General features: G+C 34.5%; 1 protein-coding gene across 15 annotated transcripts; it reads left to right on the top strand.

Moving 5' to 3' along the window:
- The first annotated feature begins 8,712 nt into the window (after positions 1–8,712).
- LOC113299322 lies at positions 8,713–11,635 on the top strand. Of its 15 annotated transcripts, none has more exons than XM_026548340.1 (7): positions 8,713–9,074; positions 9,804–9,961; positions 10,118–10,197; positions 10,356–10,499; positions 10,772–10,851; positions 10,946–11,010; positions 11,266–11,635. In XM_026548340.1, the coding sequence occupies exons 1-5, from the start codon at positions 9,040–9,042 to the stop codon at positions 10,823–10,825; spliced, it is 471 nt and encodes a 156-aa protein (XP_026404125.1). In that variant the 5' UTR covers positions 8,713–9,039; the 3' UTR covers positions 10,826–10,851; positions 10,946–11,010; positions 11,266–11,635. The 15 variants fall into 15 exon arrangements, 8 of the variants coding, with proteins under 8 accessions (XP_026404125.1, XP_026404127.1, XP_026404122.1 ...); XM_026548342.1 differs by having other exon boundaries at positions 10,768–10,851; XM_026548337.1 differs by having other exon boundaries at positions 10,647–10,851.
- Positions 11,636–18,078: the final 6,443 nt, after the last annotated feature.

Genomic DNA, 18,078 nt, shown 5'->3' with positions numbered 1-18,078 from the left:
ACCCTAGATATCTTCATCCTCATCTTCCTCCTCTGCACCTCCAATTTTATATCTCCAACATCACTACAAAGCACTGGAGAATCAGAGATTACATGATTTCCATCAACATCTAAACTCTCAATTTCTTCCCCATCTGAATCAACATTTAACGGCTCCGACATTGTCTTTGCAAATTTTCGGGGATTGTAGGTCTTCCGTGCCAGATACTGCTTATACTGGTTCTCTTCATATTCCTTCCTTTTCTTCTTCTTTTCCTCCAAGCTTCTTGTCTTCCTCTTCCTCTTCTCTGAACTGTTGCTACCTTCACAATATTCCTCCTTACACAAATCCTTCGTCTCTTCGTATTTAAACTATTGATTCAAAAGAAATTTCATATTTTATTAATAGATGAGGTTTCTTACAAGGTGTAATCCCACTTAAACATAAGAAACTGAATAAATAAATAAAAACCGATCGTAAACATAAGAATGCCAACACTGAAAAAATATCCAAAATAAGGTATAAATTCATCGTAAACATAAGAATGCCAACAGTGAAAAAATATCCAAAATAAGGTATAAACTCGATGTTTACAGAATCCGAACATGTTCAAGTGCCATCCCAAGCCCCGTAAATCATTAGAACATGTACTTCTCAAGATTAAAATTATCAAGTTCCAGGTATTTATCAGACGTTTGAATCAATAATTAAAAAGGGCAAGCGAGTTCAACGGTTGGACGATAAGTACTTCTGACACCAGAATCCATAACAATGCCTGGAAGCACAACCCAAACCAAGTAAACAAAAAACTAAAATGAAGAAAACTGCACACAAATATTCTCAAAACATAAGAATAAGATTATGCGTTAAGTGATGTTTTTTCAAAAGTTGTTGTAGATTGTGGTAAAAGAGGTTCTTTTCGAACTTGTGAAGGTAACTCTTTTTTTTTTTTAGATTTAATAAAAATAAAGCAAATTAATTTTCAAAGAGTGATGTCAAGATTTAAAATGGACTAAGGCTCCGGATTCAATATTACTTCAAGTTGAATGGTTACAAAAATATTTCATAATTATTATCTAACTCTTTTTCCATTAAATCACTTATTAATCTATAAGGTGTCCAAATATTAAATTGTAATCCTTAAGCATGATTTATCAAAGAATTAATTTTAAGCATAAAACATCAAACTGATTCACAACTAATTAAGAAAACCATTTTTATCTCTTTTTTTATTGATCCAAGTGAATTAAATAAAATAAATAATTAAGAAATTATAAAAAGAATTTACCAATCAAACATGAGTGAATAGCTCCTCCGTCGCCTCAGTCACCAGGTATTTTAGCCGCTCATCATGTTGGAAAACTTCTCAAAATATTTCATTGATGCTCAAAAGTGTTTTACAATGAAGAGAAAGACAAGAAAATGATATAAAACAGGATTCTGCGACCCACAGAAGGCGTCCAGAGTCAACGACAAAGCTGAAGTGCTGTTGTCGTTGTACGACCCACAAAAGACAGTCGATGTCACTGTTGATAAACGACTGTCCCTGTGGGTACTATGTTCTTCGTGTTCTTCCTTGCACCAGCAGCAAGCTTCTCTTCTCTGCGTGATTTTCTTTTGATTCTCTCGACTCCTAAACTTTCCCCAAGACTCTCCAAACCTTCCCAATGACCGATACTTGTATTTATAGTGTTTTGGAGCAAGAAATCCGACCATTGATTGCGTATATTTTCTCTTTAATTCAATTATTCTTTGCTGCCCAAAAATGAGAATATTTACCATTTATAGAATTTCCACACGTTAACTCGCTCCCAAAACGCTCCAAATTAGTTTCTTCATGCCTCGGAAGCTTTCCCGCACCTCCACATCACTCCATGCACAACACAAACACACTTGAGCTCGTGTTCAGTGTGTGTTGCTCTGTTTTGAGTTTGGTGAATCGAACCGAGAATTCCAGCCTAAATTGATCGATTCTGACACCCATATTGTGTTCCTTAAGCTATATCACATCTTCCTACCAAGTTTGAGCCATTGAATCGCACCACAACACCTTCATTTTGTCGATTGAAATTCTACCAGTTGATGAACCAATTTTCCCGCCAATTTTATTTTTTCAAATCGTGAAGAAGGTGTCCCCTTAGCAAACAGTGGTGTCCCCTTAGTAATTAGGTTACCCCTTATCCAAAAGCGAGAGTCCGAATAACACTTGTCCTCCGGGTGCCAAAATCAACTTTCGAGCCGAATTTTCCAAAAATGTTTATTTCCTAAAAATACATAAAAACACAATATTAGTACAAAAATAGAGTTCCAACAATACGGACATTGAGGACAAATTAGACACAAAAATGTGTATATCATTAAGCATACAACACATATTTTGCAAAATGCAGAATGATTACCATCAACCTCGTCCTAAGAAACCGAGGTAACAGCTGAAAGGATTTTTTTCAGTCCTCAAATAATAAGATCACAAAATAAAATCCATATAACTAAAACAAAATTTTTATCAAATCTGAATGAGTATTAGAGTTCAAAAGAAGAATATGTCATGCATAATCAAACTTAGAAATGGTATTCGATGAGGACTGTGGTCAATAAGGTAATATCGCATGAATAAATTTCATCTGAAGGACCAGTTTCTAGTGCTTTAGCAGCTGCGACGTTATAAGGAAGCACTCAACCAGAACTCTCATATTCATCCAAATTATCAACTTGTTTCGATCTGCTAGTTTGTGAAATACATCTCGTTGTGGGGAATTGAACTACAGTGCAACATAATGAAGATCTCGGACAAAAACAATCTGGAAGCTAGCCACAGGACGAAGAGAATTGTGCAAAGACGACAACTCTTATGCCTATTTATGGTTTTTGGATTGAACTAAGAACGTCACAGCAACTACAACCATGAAAGTCAAAACTTAACTACATAAAGTTTGGAATATAGAGTTCGAGACAATTCTGTCCTGATTGGCTAATCCTATTGTTCTATTTTTGTAATTGTCATGCCGATGTTTTATAAAAACAAAATTTTTCTATAAGAATACTATAATAATGAGTAAGCACTACATCAGAATTCCAATTCCAATATTAAAACCAGTCGACAAGTTCACATATCAGTGACAAAACCACAACTATCACCTTTAGTAACAACATATTGATGACCATGATGGTGGAATGGGTGAACAAAATTACTAGAGACCATTCAAACATCGTGATAGTTTCGTGAAAAATAATGCGAAAAGTTGATAAGGATTCTACCAAGCAAGCATCAGATGCTGAGATGCAAAGAAATGTCTTCATCTAAGAGCAGTAACAGTGAAAGTGTGTTGAATAGGCATAAAGAACCTGCAATATGAAAACAAGGTGCTACAAAATCAACATAGTCAAGAAAGATGCCACAAAGTAAAAAAAAATAAAAAATACTCACAGAAGTGATTTATAAAAATAGGTGAACTATATACAAACTTACAAAATTTTAAAAAATAGTTGAGCTATATACCTCAATCGTGAGAACCTCCCGGACAAGCCTTGGAATCAATCTGAGAGAAAAGTTCATTACTTCTTCTAGCCATCAACCTAATTTACAAACTTTAGTCCTTGAGTAACAAGTGCATCTCGAGCTCAATGTTCAGTAACACCGAGAAAGGTTAAGAGTCTCGAGATCTAATAGATAATTGTCTTTCCATTTAATTTATCCAAAAGAAAATCGAGATAGAATCAACATATTTATCCAAGTGCAGTTCACAACATTTAACAGATTTGTTATCCTATTTCGATATTGATACTTCGAACGCTCCAATTGCAGAAACATGGCTAAGTACAGCAGAAAAAAGGGCCTCAAAACAGCTGGAGTTAGGCACTTGTCTTAAGGTTCAAGTGAATTTTAACTCATTGAAGCACCAAGTATGCAATATGATGCTACAAGTATCTCAAACTTGGACTATGGGCATAAATACCTTATTCGTAGCAGCAATATCTGGAACAACCACATGGAATTTTCACCAATAAGCAGGAGCCAAGGTTGCAATACTAACTGCAGTTTAATTACTGGCAATAGCGGGATGAAGGGAAGATACTAACTTGAGGAAGAAGTTAAAGCTAGGGTTTTAACTGGAAAAAAAACCCATGGATTTGTTTTTAAAAGGATGCGTTAAATATAAAGGGATGAAGGGAAGATACTTACAGACGATTGAAGAAGAAGATGAGATATTTGATGTTCTGCAGAAGAACCAAGCTTCGAATGGAGATATCGTATCAGTTCTACAAACCAAGAAATAAAACCTCACTTAATCTTGGACACACAACACTTTGATATATGCATTTAACCTCAATAGAATACAGTCAAAAAATAAATAAAAAGTGATAAAACTAAATCATGAAGATTCAACTCAATATCAACCTTACCAAACTAACAAAAACGCATCAATTGAGAAACAGAAACCATGCCCAACTTCCAAATATAACCAGACAATATCCATAAGTATTTATGCAGAATAGCCTGACTAAGAAAATCTTTATAGTGTAATTCTGTTTCGTTGGGACAATTCATCAAGCAACTGGTGCACAAACAAGTAAAATTATTCATTCTCTATAAATCAATACCAAAAAAACCGTACTGCTATATGATGCTCATCTGATGTGATACCAAAATCCATAGAAAATCTTATCAAATGTTTCTTTAGCCTGAAATATAAATTAGGGAAAAAAATGATTACAAGAGCAGAAGAATCATATGATCAGGGAAGAACAATAATTATAATAAGAGTCGCAAATTAGATCTACAGTAAACTCTAAAAATAATCTTAAACTGGAATTAAACGAAATCTTAATAATATCCATAATTTCTCAGATAAAATAGGGAAGAAGATGGAATTTCATTACTCGAAGAAGAACACGAGAACCGGGTGAATTTTTCAGAAGAGAATGATATAAAGCTTCATGAGAGCAAATCAGCAAATGATTAATTTTTTTATTAAAGTAAATAATTTTTCATGGGGAAGATATATTCATATTCATCAGAATAGATTCACAAGCCTTTCTGGTTTTCTTTTTGTTTGGTGTTTGGTGTTTTAGGTTTTAGTAAAAAACGGGTATAATAAGAAAAGAATCCCCTAGACGTGGTCAATCTAAAATATGGGACAAAAATATGCTAGGGGAGAATGTTGGTTTTCCGAGGTGAAAAAATGGTTCAATTCAAGAAATGTAAAAATATGTGGAGGGGATTTTGATTTTTCGTGAAATTTTTGGTGGGAATTAAGGGCGTCATATTAATGTTTTTCAATTTTGGGAAATTTTGAATTTTTACTTTTATATTGGAGAGATTTGTGAACCTGACCAGAAATCCAAGTAAGGAAAATAATTATTCAACATTAATTGGAATTTTGTTGGCGGGGTAAATTTATAAGTGGGTTTTGCTGGTATTTTCCTTATTTAGATAATATTTCCCAATATAGAGTATATTTAATACTAGTATTTCGGAAATTAAATAAAATAACAATATTTTTGTCTCAACAATGAATATATGTTGTTACAATATCAGTATTTTTTCGGGAAAATAAATGTGTTACATCTTCATGTTCCATCAAGATTACACGAAATCCATATTTCCATCTCAATTAAAAATTGAACGTACATTCATTTTCCTTTCGGTATCAGTTTAATTTTTTTTTCTAAAACAAATACTATTATTTATTTTTTTGGTACTATTTGAAAATAAAGTGTTAAAAAAAATGTTCGAGTGAGCATGATCCGGTAAAATTGGATGTTACTTGTGGAGAATAATTGAAGGTGAAAACGATCTAGTGAAAATGAGTAACATTCAAATGGATGGAATTGTGCATAATTAGTGAAAGTGCGTATGAAATAGTTAAATTGTGTAAAAATTGATATTTATCGGAGGCAATAGGTGGATAATTAGTTGAATTGAGTATGATAGAGTAAAATTGTGTAAACTTGGATACGATTTTTGGATGACTAGCAGAGTTGAGTATGATCTAGCAAAGTTGAGTAAACTTTAATATAATCTGTGGATAACTAGTAGAGTTGAGTATGTTATAGTAGATTGAGTAAACTTGGATGCAATTTGTGGCTAGTTAATGAAAGCGAGTATAACTAGTTGAGTTGATTACGATCCAGCGATATAAAGTAAACTTAAATATATAATTTGCGAATAACTATTAGAGTAGAGTATGATCTATTAAAATTGAGTAAACTTGGATGCAGAATAATTAGTGAAATCGAGTATGATCTAGTGAAACTGAGAAAGTGAGTATTAAAAATGAGTAAACTTGGAAGTAATTTTAGGATAGTTAGTGAAAGTGAGTATGAACTAGTGATATTGAGTAAAATTATACTTAATTCGATGCAATAGGTGAACAATTATTAAAAGTGATTATGATCTAGTGAAGTTGAGAAAAATGGACTCAACTAGATGTAGTTGGTGCACAATTGTTGAAAGTGAATATATGATACAGTAAAATGGTGTAAAATTGGATGCAATTGGTTTATCATTGGTGAAAGTGAATATGATCTAGTGAAATTGAGTAAAATATGATTCAATTAGATGCAATTGGGTAACTAGTAGAGTTTACCACAATCTTGTAATAAAAATAGTAAACTTGGAAGTAATTTTAGGATAATTAGTGAAACTGAGTATGATCTAGTGATATTGAGTAAAATTACACTTTGTTCGATACAATAGGTGAATAATCTTTAAAAGTGATTATGATTCAATTAAATGCAACTAGTGGGTAACTAATAGTGTTGAACACGATCTTGTAATAAAAATAGTAAACTAAGAGGTAGTTTTAAGATAGTTTTTGAATATAATGCATATTTTCATCTCATCAAAATTTAAACGTGCATTTATTTTCCTTTCGGTATTTGAGGTAATAAATATGACTAGTAGAGTTGAGTATGATTTAGTAAAATTGAGTAAGCTTGAATATAATTTTTGGATAATTGGTACAATTGAGTATGATCTAATAAAATTGAGTAAACTTGGATAGAATTTGTGGATAATTAGTGAAAACCATTATGATCTAGCGAAATTGAGTAAAATTGGACAAAAGTTGACACTATTGGTGAATAATTGTTGAAAGTGATTATGATCTAGTGAGATTAGTTGGATGTAATTGGTGGATAATTGGTGAAAGTGATTATGATCCAGTTAAATGGAATAAAATAAATTGGATTCAATTGGTGGATAACTAGTAGAGTTGAGCATGATCTAGTAAAATTGAGTAAACTTGGAATTAATTTTAGGATAACTTGGGCAAGTGAGTATGATCTAGTGATATTGAGAATATTAGACTCGGTTTAATATAATAAGTGAATAATTGCTGAAGTAAGTATGATTTAGTGAGATTGGAAAAAAAAACAAAAACAAATTGGACTCAATTGTAGGGAATGAGTATGATTTAGTGAAACTGAGTAAAATTAGATATAGTTGGTTGATCATCGGTGAAAGTGAATATGATCTAGTGAAATTGTGTAAAACTGAATTCAATTGGATGCAATTGGTGTATAACTAGTACAGTTGAGTATGATCTGGTAAATTTGAGTAAACTTGGATGTAATTTTTAAGATACTTAGTGAAAAAGAGATGGTACCAAGTACACCACCAATTTTTTTTGTTCGACAACCTGTATGGACAAAACCTCACACAATCACAAGTATAGATCCTTGAACTATTCAGTTGCGGTCGTGCTCATTGTTGATTCTGCTAGCTGACGTCTTTTACAGCCTAAGAGTTGCTTCAACCAAAGTGAAGACTTTTGGTACCAATATGCTTCGAACAAACAACCTATTTGATTTACCTTTTGATATTTTGATCTATGTACGGTAATATATCTTCAATACACATAGTCCATCAAACCTCACGAATTAGGAAAACTTACACTTAGTTAGCTTAGAAGCCTGGATTACTAACCACCTCTCAATAAGAATCCAAATAAATCGAAGAAGAATTTAGATATCTATCTTGAGGAATCACAAAGTTTGATACGAAGAGAACTTTGTGATTTCTGTCTATCTCGTTCCTGATACGAGATAACAAGAACCTCGAAGATCAATAAGAACAAGATCATGATATACAAACTATTAGGTAAAAAATAATTAGACCTAGTTTCAGGAATCCCAAAATGAAGTTTTTAAGTCGCAACCTAATTATGTTTTTCAGAAGAAACCTAAGTTCACAGAGGACGACTCTAGCAAGCAACTGTGACACAAAAGTGGCAACTTTGAATTCAATCAAACTTTTTCTCACTCTAGATTAAACTCTTATTAGGAAATGAAATTCTTAGCAGGAATTCATGTAATCATATGAATATATTTTTTTAAAATTACCCACGGGAATACACCATGCTCCAAATTTATACACAACACTCCTACAATATCTACCGTTCAAATATGACTAAACTTCAGAGTAAGATCCATTGTCGAAACATTATGTTAAAAACTGGAGCGGCTACGATGTGGCCCGACCATATCGTTTGAGTATGTGGCCCATCTTATTTGTTTGACACGTCTTGAAAAGTGTTAGTTTTGTTGTTATTTCGGAAGATTTAGAGGGAGCTATTTTTCAAGGAACCAATTTCTCATATCTTTTTTATACAAACAACATGAGTTCTTTTTTTATTTAAACCTAATTTAACATAAGTGTAAATAAACAAAGAGGAGCCACATACTTAAATAATGTGGCCCGACCGCATCGTATCCCGGGCGGTTCACAACTTCCCTTTTCTTCCCTCTCCCTCTCTCTCTCGTTTCTCTTTCCCCACGATATCCAAACCTCGCCTCTCTCGAGTAAACGAAAACCCTAACTCAGTCACAACTATAACCACCTTTACTTCCAGAACGAACACAGAAGAATCCCCGATCTTCTTCTTCTCATATATGGATGTTTTTGGTAACAAAATCGACTTCATCTGAAATCGCTCATCTCTTGTGTAAAAAAATCACTCTTCTCTTTGTCTAAGCTATCGACTTCATCTGAAATCGGCCAAGGGTTTGCTCAAGTCACTGTGTTTTCATTACTCTTTCTCTAGCAGATGAAGATTGATGAACAAGATAAAGGATGCTGGAACTTCTAAAAGGTATAGTTTCACGAACCCTAACTTTGTTTCTCTTCTTTGTTATTTTAGATGTTCAATCTTTGTTCTTGAATGGGTTTTTTTTACTCAATTTTGAACCAGGGTTTTTTAATTTTGGGATATGTTACTCGATTTTAAGTTCTTCTATCGATTATGAGATTTGGGTTTCTGAACTAGGGATTTTACTCAGATTTGTGTGATTTGTTTAGTTGCTAGGATTTATTAATTTGATGTTTGATTCTGTTTTGAGAATCTAGGATTTGTTTGATTTATGGATTTTGCTGGATTTGTGTTTAATACTTTGATGTGTATGTAAGATAATTGTGTAGATTCATAGCTGCAAAGTTAACATTTGTATGACAACTGGGAAGAAACATACAATTGGGGGTGGGGGTGTTGGTGTTGGGAATTTTACCTTGGATTTGCTTATTTATGCACACAAATATGTAACACTATCAAATATTTACCTTGGTAGTAACTACTGAGATAAAGAAGCTAGGAAGCAGTTATCCTTTCGTTCCGTAACTTTTCTTGTTTAAGTCTGTTATTTGATTTCTGAATCAAATATGAGACCAAATAAACGAGCCCGTTAGAATCCTGCTCAATTTTCGTTCTATTATGCTTTAATTCGGGTGCAATAGTTCATATCCTTGGGTTGTTGATAACATGACTACAACTGTTTTAAAGACTTAGCAGCAAAATTAATTTTGTGTTTGGTTTGGTTTAATTCAGAGAACATGCAGTCATGGAGAAGATTAAAGAAGCACACAGGAGAGTGATAGTGGCTAACCATCCTCACAAGGGTGGGAGCATGTATCTTGCTAAAAAGATCAACGAGGCTGAGGTACTTTTGATGGATGAGGGTCGATTTCAATTCTTTCCATGTGAAGGTAGGACTGATTGTTGAGCTAGAAGTCATAGAACAAGTTAAGCTGGTGTTTTGTAAAACAAGAAGAATAATCAACCAAGAGGGGTACGATTGAATATGAGTCATGATAATCTCTATTTTTCTTTCTTGATTTTTTTAAGCTAGGGTTTGTTGTTAGGATTGACAGATGCTGATGATCCTATCCCCAGATCTAGTAATGGCTTGTCTGAAGAAATTTCTTTTAAGATTCTGAAACAGGTGTGGGTTTCTTTTTCTGAATTCTGTGATTTTAGTCAGCATTTTGTGATTTTAGTGAGTTGCAACTTGTTGCGGCAGGGTTGGATGTCTATAGCACAAGTCTTCTACATCTATCCAGTTATTATCTTATCTTGATTACTAAATGTACCATGTTTCAGGAAGTTATATCCAGAAATGTATTGGTTGATGAGTGTTCAAGGCAGGTTGTCGAGGTGGAGCAAGCAGCCATGTGGAAGTTTCTTTGGTGGTCGGGAATCATCGCTGTCCATGTTATGGTTGGCCAAAACATAGATGATCACTCGGTAAGTGAAAGCTACTGTCATATGCATAAACGACTGTTATAGTAATTCTTGATTTCTGGTAATTTTGAAGATCTCTTTTACTTCCTGTTACACAGATATATACGCATGAGCAATAGAAGTTTATGAACTGTAATTTTCGTGTTTCAGAAACTTTTCTCCAGCACTTCCTCCTCAAGCCTTTGTCTTTTATTTCCTTCTTGGTTTGCGGGATGAGTTCAGCTTGTTGATGTACTTTATGCTGAGTGTTTGCATTTGTCTCTTTGTGAAGGAAGGACTCATGCTGGTTGTTGCAACAATCTGACAAGATATATGTTGGAGCATTTTGACAGTGATTCAGTGATTCGAATCACAGGTAACTGATGCTTCTCTCTTCTGAAAACTTAACTGGATGCAATCATGTTCCGAAGTCATTGATTTGGTTTTATGCATGGATTTCTATTTTGTAGTTTGATTCTTCACAAGACTAAACTTTGTGCTCCTGCACTTGCTCCATTCAAGGCTTATTACGAAGGTGATGGTTTTCTTGATGTGTTTGATTTGTCATTGTTGTCTCATGTCAGGGTTCGTAATCTTATTAGTACCTTAAAGTTTGTATAGCGTCAGTAGTCTGTTCGGTCTGAACTAACCCAAGAACATCACCCTAATAGTATTGCTCAGCAAAGAACTCTTCTCCCGCTAACCAGAATCCATCTCATTTATTTTGATGCTTCTTATATAGAATCTAATCGTACTATTAGAATTGGTATCATTCTTCTTGATAATGCAGGAAACTTTTGGGGTGCCAAAACAATCCCAAGCACAACATGAGATGCTTAACATGCTGAAGCCAAGGCTCTTCTTGTAGCCACACTATGGGTTAACGAGCTGGAACTGCAGTTTACTTCAAAGGGGACTGAATCATTCTGAAGATGTATGCTATGCTATCTAGTGTTCAAATCACCATAGTTAACTATTGTTGTTATAGTGGTCTCTGTCAAGTTTTCTAGATTTCTTGTGTAGTTAGTGTCAGTATTATTCGAAAAAAATATTGTCTTTAGGTTTCTGTTAGTATTATTTTGTAACATTGGATAAGGTCTTATTTGGAATAAAATTTCTGTTAATTCTGGGTGAATAAATTTGCCTTTTTATTAAAAATATATCAAATTTGGAAAGAAAATATTGATTTTGAATTAAAGACTTGAGATAATGCCACACGGATGGTGGAATAACATTAAGACACGCCATCATACCTAAAACCACACGAGCAGAAACCACGCCAAATCCAAACCAAAATGGCGTGTCTAAAACCCTATGGACACGCCAATTTGGCGTGGCTAAAGGGTCATTTTGTACTAGTGCCATCACCAACCACGGTCACAGCCAACAACACCACCACCACCATTGTCGCCACCCAGTATTACCACAACCACCTACTATCACCTCCGCAACTAAAATTTGATAAAAGTAAATCTAGTTTCAACAAAAAACAATCCATCTCGGTATCACTAAAAAAATTTGGTTTCATATTAATTAATATTCAACAATATGAAAATGGCTCCAGCAATAAACTATCATATCAATAAGAAAATTTTGTTTTGTATACAAAATGAAACAAATTCAGATAAAACCAAAATTTGTTTCAACATAAAATATTCTATCACCAACGAAATTAGTTTCGTCGACGAAAGCTAAAAAAAGTGAAACAAAATTAGATGAAACTAATTTTTTATTTATTTATTTAGACTCCCTACATTTCCTGTAGGAGGTAAACTAACTTGCTTTCATTTGAGTTCCAAAAAGATGAAAGCTTCTACCTCCATTTCCTTGTATTTCTTAATACCTTTGATCTTCTTTCTCTCATCTCCAACCATCACGACACTAGCTTCTTCCTCTTCTTCTTCAGTGTTGTTGTACACAGGAAAAACAAGTGTGAGAAAGCTAGGCAATCAAGCAGACAAGCTAAATATCAAGGCTCTTCATCTATTTCTTTTTTCAAGAACTGAAATAATAAATAGTTCCCTATAACAGGTTTTCTCTTTTCTGTTTATAGGTTATGTGATGCAGGAGCATATTTAATTTTCTATTTCCTTTCTTTTAGCTGAGTTGATTATTCTTAGACGTTAGATGATTTTCTTATAGTAAAGGTTAGGATTTAAAGCGCCGTTATTTAGGATTCTTAGCCAAGAAACCCTAGTAGTATAAATAGGTTTATGAAACTCTTTTGTAGACAATCTTATATAATTATTGAATTTATTTCAATTGAATTTCTGTTAAGAACTCCTTTTATCTACGTTCATTGAGAATCAGCCCTAGTTTTCTTATTTTTCGTCGTTCAGGCCCTGTATATGATGACTACGACGATGATGAAGAAGACAATATCGATGTTTTACCCGTGAAATGGGACTGCCTGGTTTTGCAACGAATATTGGCAGCACCTAATATGGAAAAGGAAGATTGGAGGCGGCTGAGCGTCTTCCGTACTCGTGTTTTTTGTGGTAACAAGGTTTGCAATGTTATCTTGGACGGCGGGAGAAGCGCGAATATTATCTCCAAAGAAACTGTTGAGAAGTTAAAACTACTGACAGAAAAGCATCCTAGTCCATACAAGGTTGCTTGGATTGAGAAAGAGGGGTACTTCCCTGTTACATTGCGTTGTTTAGTCAAGTTTACTATGGGCAATGACGTTGAAGATGAAGCATGGTGTGACGTTGCGCCTATGGATGTATGCCAAATTTTGTTGGGTAGGCCATGGTTGTATGATAAGGATATGGTCCACTTTACAAACGCCAACACATATAGCTTTTGGAAAGATGAAAGAAAGTTTACGTTGCAGCCACTCAAAGAAGGGGTTGATAACGGTAACAAAACCAACAGGGGGAGAGATGTGTTAACAACCAAGAAGTTTGAGATTGAGAGCAAAGATTCAGGAATTATCTATGCATTGGTTGGACGAAGTGTGAAGGAAGATCAACATGAGAAGTTTGCTTACTTTCCAACTGGAATCCAACAACTGGTAACTAAGTTTAAGGATTTGGTTGCTGATGAGTTACCGCAAGGACTACCACCATTGAGAAGTATTCAGCATGTTATCGATTTGGTGCCTGGTAGTTCATTACCAAACCTGCCAGCTTATAGAATGTCGCCGAAACAGAGAGCAGAAATAAAACGACAAGTAGAAGAGCTGATGGACAATGGGCTGGTGCGAGTAAGTAAAAGTCCATGTGTTGTTTCAGCACTTCTTACTCCAAAGAAAGATCGTTCATGGCGGATTTGTGTGGACAGTCGTGCAATCAACAAGATTACAGTCAAGTATCGATTCCCAATTCCTCGTTTGGATGATATGCTTGATATGTTAGTTGGTTCTAAGTTTTTCTCCAAGATGGATTTGCGGATTGGATATCATCAGATCAGAATGCGAAGTGGTGATGAATGGAAGGCGACATTCAAGACTCCAGATGTACTATATGAATGGTTAGTTATGCCCTTTGGACTTTTCAATGCGCCTAACACCTTCATGAGAGTCATGACTGAGGTATTAAAACCTTTTTTCGGAAAAATTTGTTGTCGTTTACTTCGATGATATTTTGATACTCAGTCAAACTAGAGAGGACATTTGTTTCACTTGCATCAAGTCATGGAAGCTCTTGATAAGGAGAAACTTGATGACAACATGAAAAGTGTTCTTTCTTGAGTGACAAGGTTGTGTTCCTTGGATACATAGTTTCAATTGAGGGATTACAAGTTGATCCAGCGAAGATTGAAGCCATAAGGGAATGACCAACACCACAATCTATTAGTGATGTTCGTAGTTTTCATGGTCTGGCATCCTTCTATAAAAGATTTATAAAGGATTTTAGTGTTGTGATGACTCCAATAACTGAATGTCTAAGGGGAACTACCTTCAATTCGCCAACATCAGCAAGCCTTGCCTTTGAGAAGATCAAAAATTTGTTGACGGAGGCACCTGTTCTTGCTTTGCCAGATTTCGAAGAACTCTTTGAAATAGAGTGTGACACATCACATGTGGCTATATGAGGTGTACTTAGTCAAGAGGGCAGACCAATAGCTTACCATAGTGAAAGTCTAACGGATGCTAAGCGTCGGTATTCGACATATGACTTAGAGTTTTATGCCTTAGTGCAAGTTATTCATCATTGGGAGCATTTTTTAGCTTGCCAAAAGTTTGTGATATACACTGATCATCAAGCACTCAAGTACTTGAACTCTCAAAAGAATCTCAATCCTTGACATGCCAAGTGGAGCGGTTATCTTCAAGGATTCAAATTATCACTTAAATATAAAACAGGTAAGTCAAACAAGGTGGTTGATACATTAACTAGACATTCTTTGATCTTAACGGTAATGCATACTCAAGTGACAGGCTTTGAGGAGCTGAAAAATCAGTACACAGCTGATTCGTTTTTCGGTCGAGTTGTTTCTGATCTCAGCAATTCAGCAACTCTGCTTCATCGTCCCTATAGGATGCATGATGGCTACTTATTTAAGGGTAACCAATTGTGTATTCCAGAAGGTTCACTTCGTGAACACGTAATGCAAGAGTTGCATGGTAATGGATTAGGAGGCCACTTCGGAAGAGACGAGACCTTGGCCATGGTGTCTGATCGTTATTACTGGCCAAAGATGGATAAAGATGTTGGGATAATGGTGAAAAGGTGTCGTAGTTGTCAGCAGGGTAAAGGAAACTCGCATAATACTGGTCTATACACCCCATTACCAATTCCAACACTTCCTTGGGTTGATTTAAGCATGGATTTTGTGTTGGGATTACCAAAGATTTCTAATGGTTACGATTATATCTTTGTTGTAGTGGATCGATTCTCTAAGATGGCATATTTCCTTCCTTGTTTAAAGACATCAGATGCTACTCATGTTGCTGATTTATTCTTCCGTGAAGTAGTTAGATTACATGGTGTTCCGACTATTATTGTTTCCGATAGAGATGTTAAGTTTGTGGGACACTTTTGGAAGACTTTGTGGAAGAAACTGGGTACTCAATTAAAATACTCTAGCACTTGTCATCCACAAACAGATGGACAAACAGAAGTTGTCAATCGCAGTTTGGGTAATCTGTTGAGATGCCTTGTTTAATCATGTTAAAACCTGGGATGCCATTATACCCCAAGCTGAATTTGCTTATAACAATTCAGTTAACAGAACCACAAAGAAGACCCTATTCGAAGCAGCGTATGGATTTCAACCACAACATGTGCTTGATCTAGTTCCACTACCACAGAATTCTCGAGTGAGTGATGATGGAGAAGCCTTTGCTGAGCATATCAAGAAAGTTCATGAGGAAGTAAGGACTGCAATTAGAGCAAGCAATGATTCGTATGCTACGGTGGCTAATCGCCATCGACGAGTTCATAATTTTGAAGAACAAGACCAAGTTCTAGCGCATTTGAGGCGAGAACGATTTCCTAAGGGCACCTATCACAAGCTCAAATCAAGAAAGTTTGGACCTTGCAAAGTATTGAAGAAAATCAGTTCAAATGCTTATGTACTAGAACTGCCTGGAGATTTACGTATCAGTCCAATCTTTAATGTCGTTGATTTGTATCCTTATGACGGGTTTGATGGAGAGATTGTTGAAGTAGGTCGTTAGGTGGCAGAACTCTCAAAGGGACCAGCAGAAGTGATTGAAGATGTATTGGATATTAAACAAGTTGTTTCAAGGAGAGCCATACAATACAATCGAGTACTCGTCAAGTGGTTGGCAAACCAGCTAGCGAAAGTACTTGGATCACAGAAGAGGAACTTAAAAGGATTGACCCAGGAATCTATGAAGAGTTTTTGAAAGTTTTCCCGACCATGCTCAACTCTTCTTAACCCGAGAAGATTGATGCAGGAGCATATTTAGTTTTCTATTTCCTTTCTTTTAGCTGAGTTGATTATTCTTAGACGGTAGATGATTTTCTTGTAGTAAAGGTTAGGATTTAAAGGTCGTTATTTAGGATTCTTAGCCAAGAAACCCTAGTAGTATAAATAGGTTTATGAAACTCTTTTGTAGGCAGTCTTATACTTCCTCCGTCCCACTATTAAGTGACCTAGTTCAAGTTTGCACAATTTTTAAAAGTAACGGAAAAGAGTATATTTAAGCATTTTTACAATTATACCCTTATGGATAATAATTAGTGAAATTTTGAAATGATTTATCTCTCAAACTACACCACGGATGTTCGCAAACTTCATACCATTGAAAAACATTTTAAAACACCTACGTAACGAATATAAACATGCCTATCAAATTATGCATATTTCTTATATTTCTTATAATCAATTAAAAGGATAATTTTAGAAATACAACAGAACCTCTGTAAATTAATACTCGCTAAAATAATAAAATTTCTTAATCCCTTCTCGGGCCTATAGTGCTAAAATAATAATTTCGACAATATAATAATATAATATGTTTGAAAAATCTCCTTTAAGTATTTATAGGTCCCAAATATTATATAAATTAATAATTATTAATAAGAAAATTGAAAAGTTTTTTATACATATCAAACTTTATGAAAATATGAATCAGTAGTAGTTGCTTATTTTTCTTTGAAGTTCAAATCTTTTTTTTTCTGATACCTAATTGTATTTCATCCCTAATTACGGTTATTGACCAACAATTTAAATGGTTTAATTACGATTATTGACCAACAATTTCCAATGAATGAATATCTAATTTTCTGTAGTCAATAGTAGAATACTTCAAATTCTAAATCATTCAAATTAAACGAATCAAAATCAATTTATTGACGCTATCAATTGTAAATGTTCTCTAAATTAATATATTATTAATTTATCCTTAAAATAATAGATTATTAATTTTTATCGATAATTTAATATCTCTTTAAATTAATAAAATTTAGTGGTCCCAAGACTATTAAATTATAGAGGTTTAATTGTATCTCCTTGTTTAGTGACATAGATCATTTAATAGTGGGACAAAATCTAAAAGTAAATAGGTCACTTAATAGTGGGACGGAGGGAGTATAATTATTGAATTTATTTCGATTGAGTTTCTGTTAAGAACTCCTTTTATCTACGTTCATTGAGAATCAGCCCTAATTTTCTTATTTTCTATCTATTGCGCCATAATTATGTATTCAAGAAGTACCGACCTGAAATTTCCAATGATTTTGCGCACAGGTGATGACTACGCAATCTGATATCATCAAAGGAGTTCCTACAGAAGCTGGGGTCAACGGCGAAGAGCTTATTCATCATGTTGATTACCATGGAGTTTTTACACATCCAACTCCTACTCCAAAACATCCCAGACCATAGAAAAGAAGTTGACCTGTTATCTTTACTGTGTGAAGGAGAGATAAAAAGATCCCTTCCAACTTAAATGTATCATAATTTATTCTTTTTGGTATAAGAATGTAGTTCATATATTTCAATGGAATGGATTTTTCCGTTGTGCCGATGTGCCCGCAAAGCTATTGTAGCATAATAATGTGAACAAATTTCCGGAAAACCAATAGCAATCCCACCTAAAAGTCGCATATAAACTTCAACAGTTCTCAAAATTAACAGCTGCACCTGGCAATGACAGCGAGATGAAGAGACGATCCCCAATGTTGAG

Source organism: Papaver somniferum, chromosome 7 (genome assembly GCF_003573695.1).
Source record: "Papaver somniferum cultivar HN1 chromosome 7, ASM357369v1, whole genome shotgun sequence".
NCBI classification, from domain to species: Eukaryota; Viridiplantae; Streptophyta; class Magnoliopsida; order Ranunculales; family Papaveraceae; genus Papaver; species Papaver somniferum.
Note: the sequence above shows the minus strand (reverse complement) of the source record. Positions and strands in the feature narration are given on the sequence as shown.

Bases quoted from the DNA above. Each gene is read 5' to 3' on its own strand.
- LOC113299322 (XM_026548337.1), top strand. From the start codon at position 9,040: ATGAACAAGATAAAGGATGCTGGAACTTCTAAAAG. The intron at 9,962-10,117 runs GTAGGACTGATT...GTTTGTTGTTAG, and splicing joins TCAATTCTTTCCATGTGAAG to GATTGACAGATGCTGATGAT. The intron at 10,500-10,646 runs GTAAGTGAAAGC...TTCGTGTTTCAG, and splicing joins AAAACATAGATGATCACTCG to AAACTTTTCTCCAGCACTTC.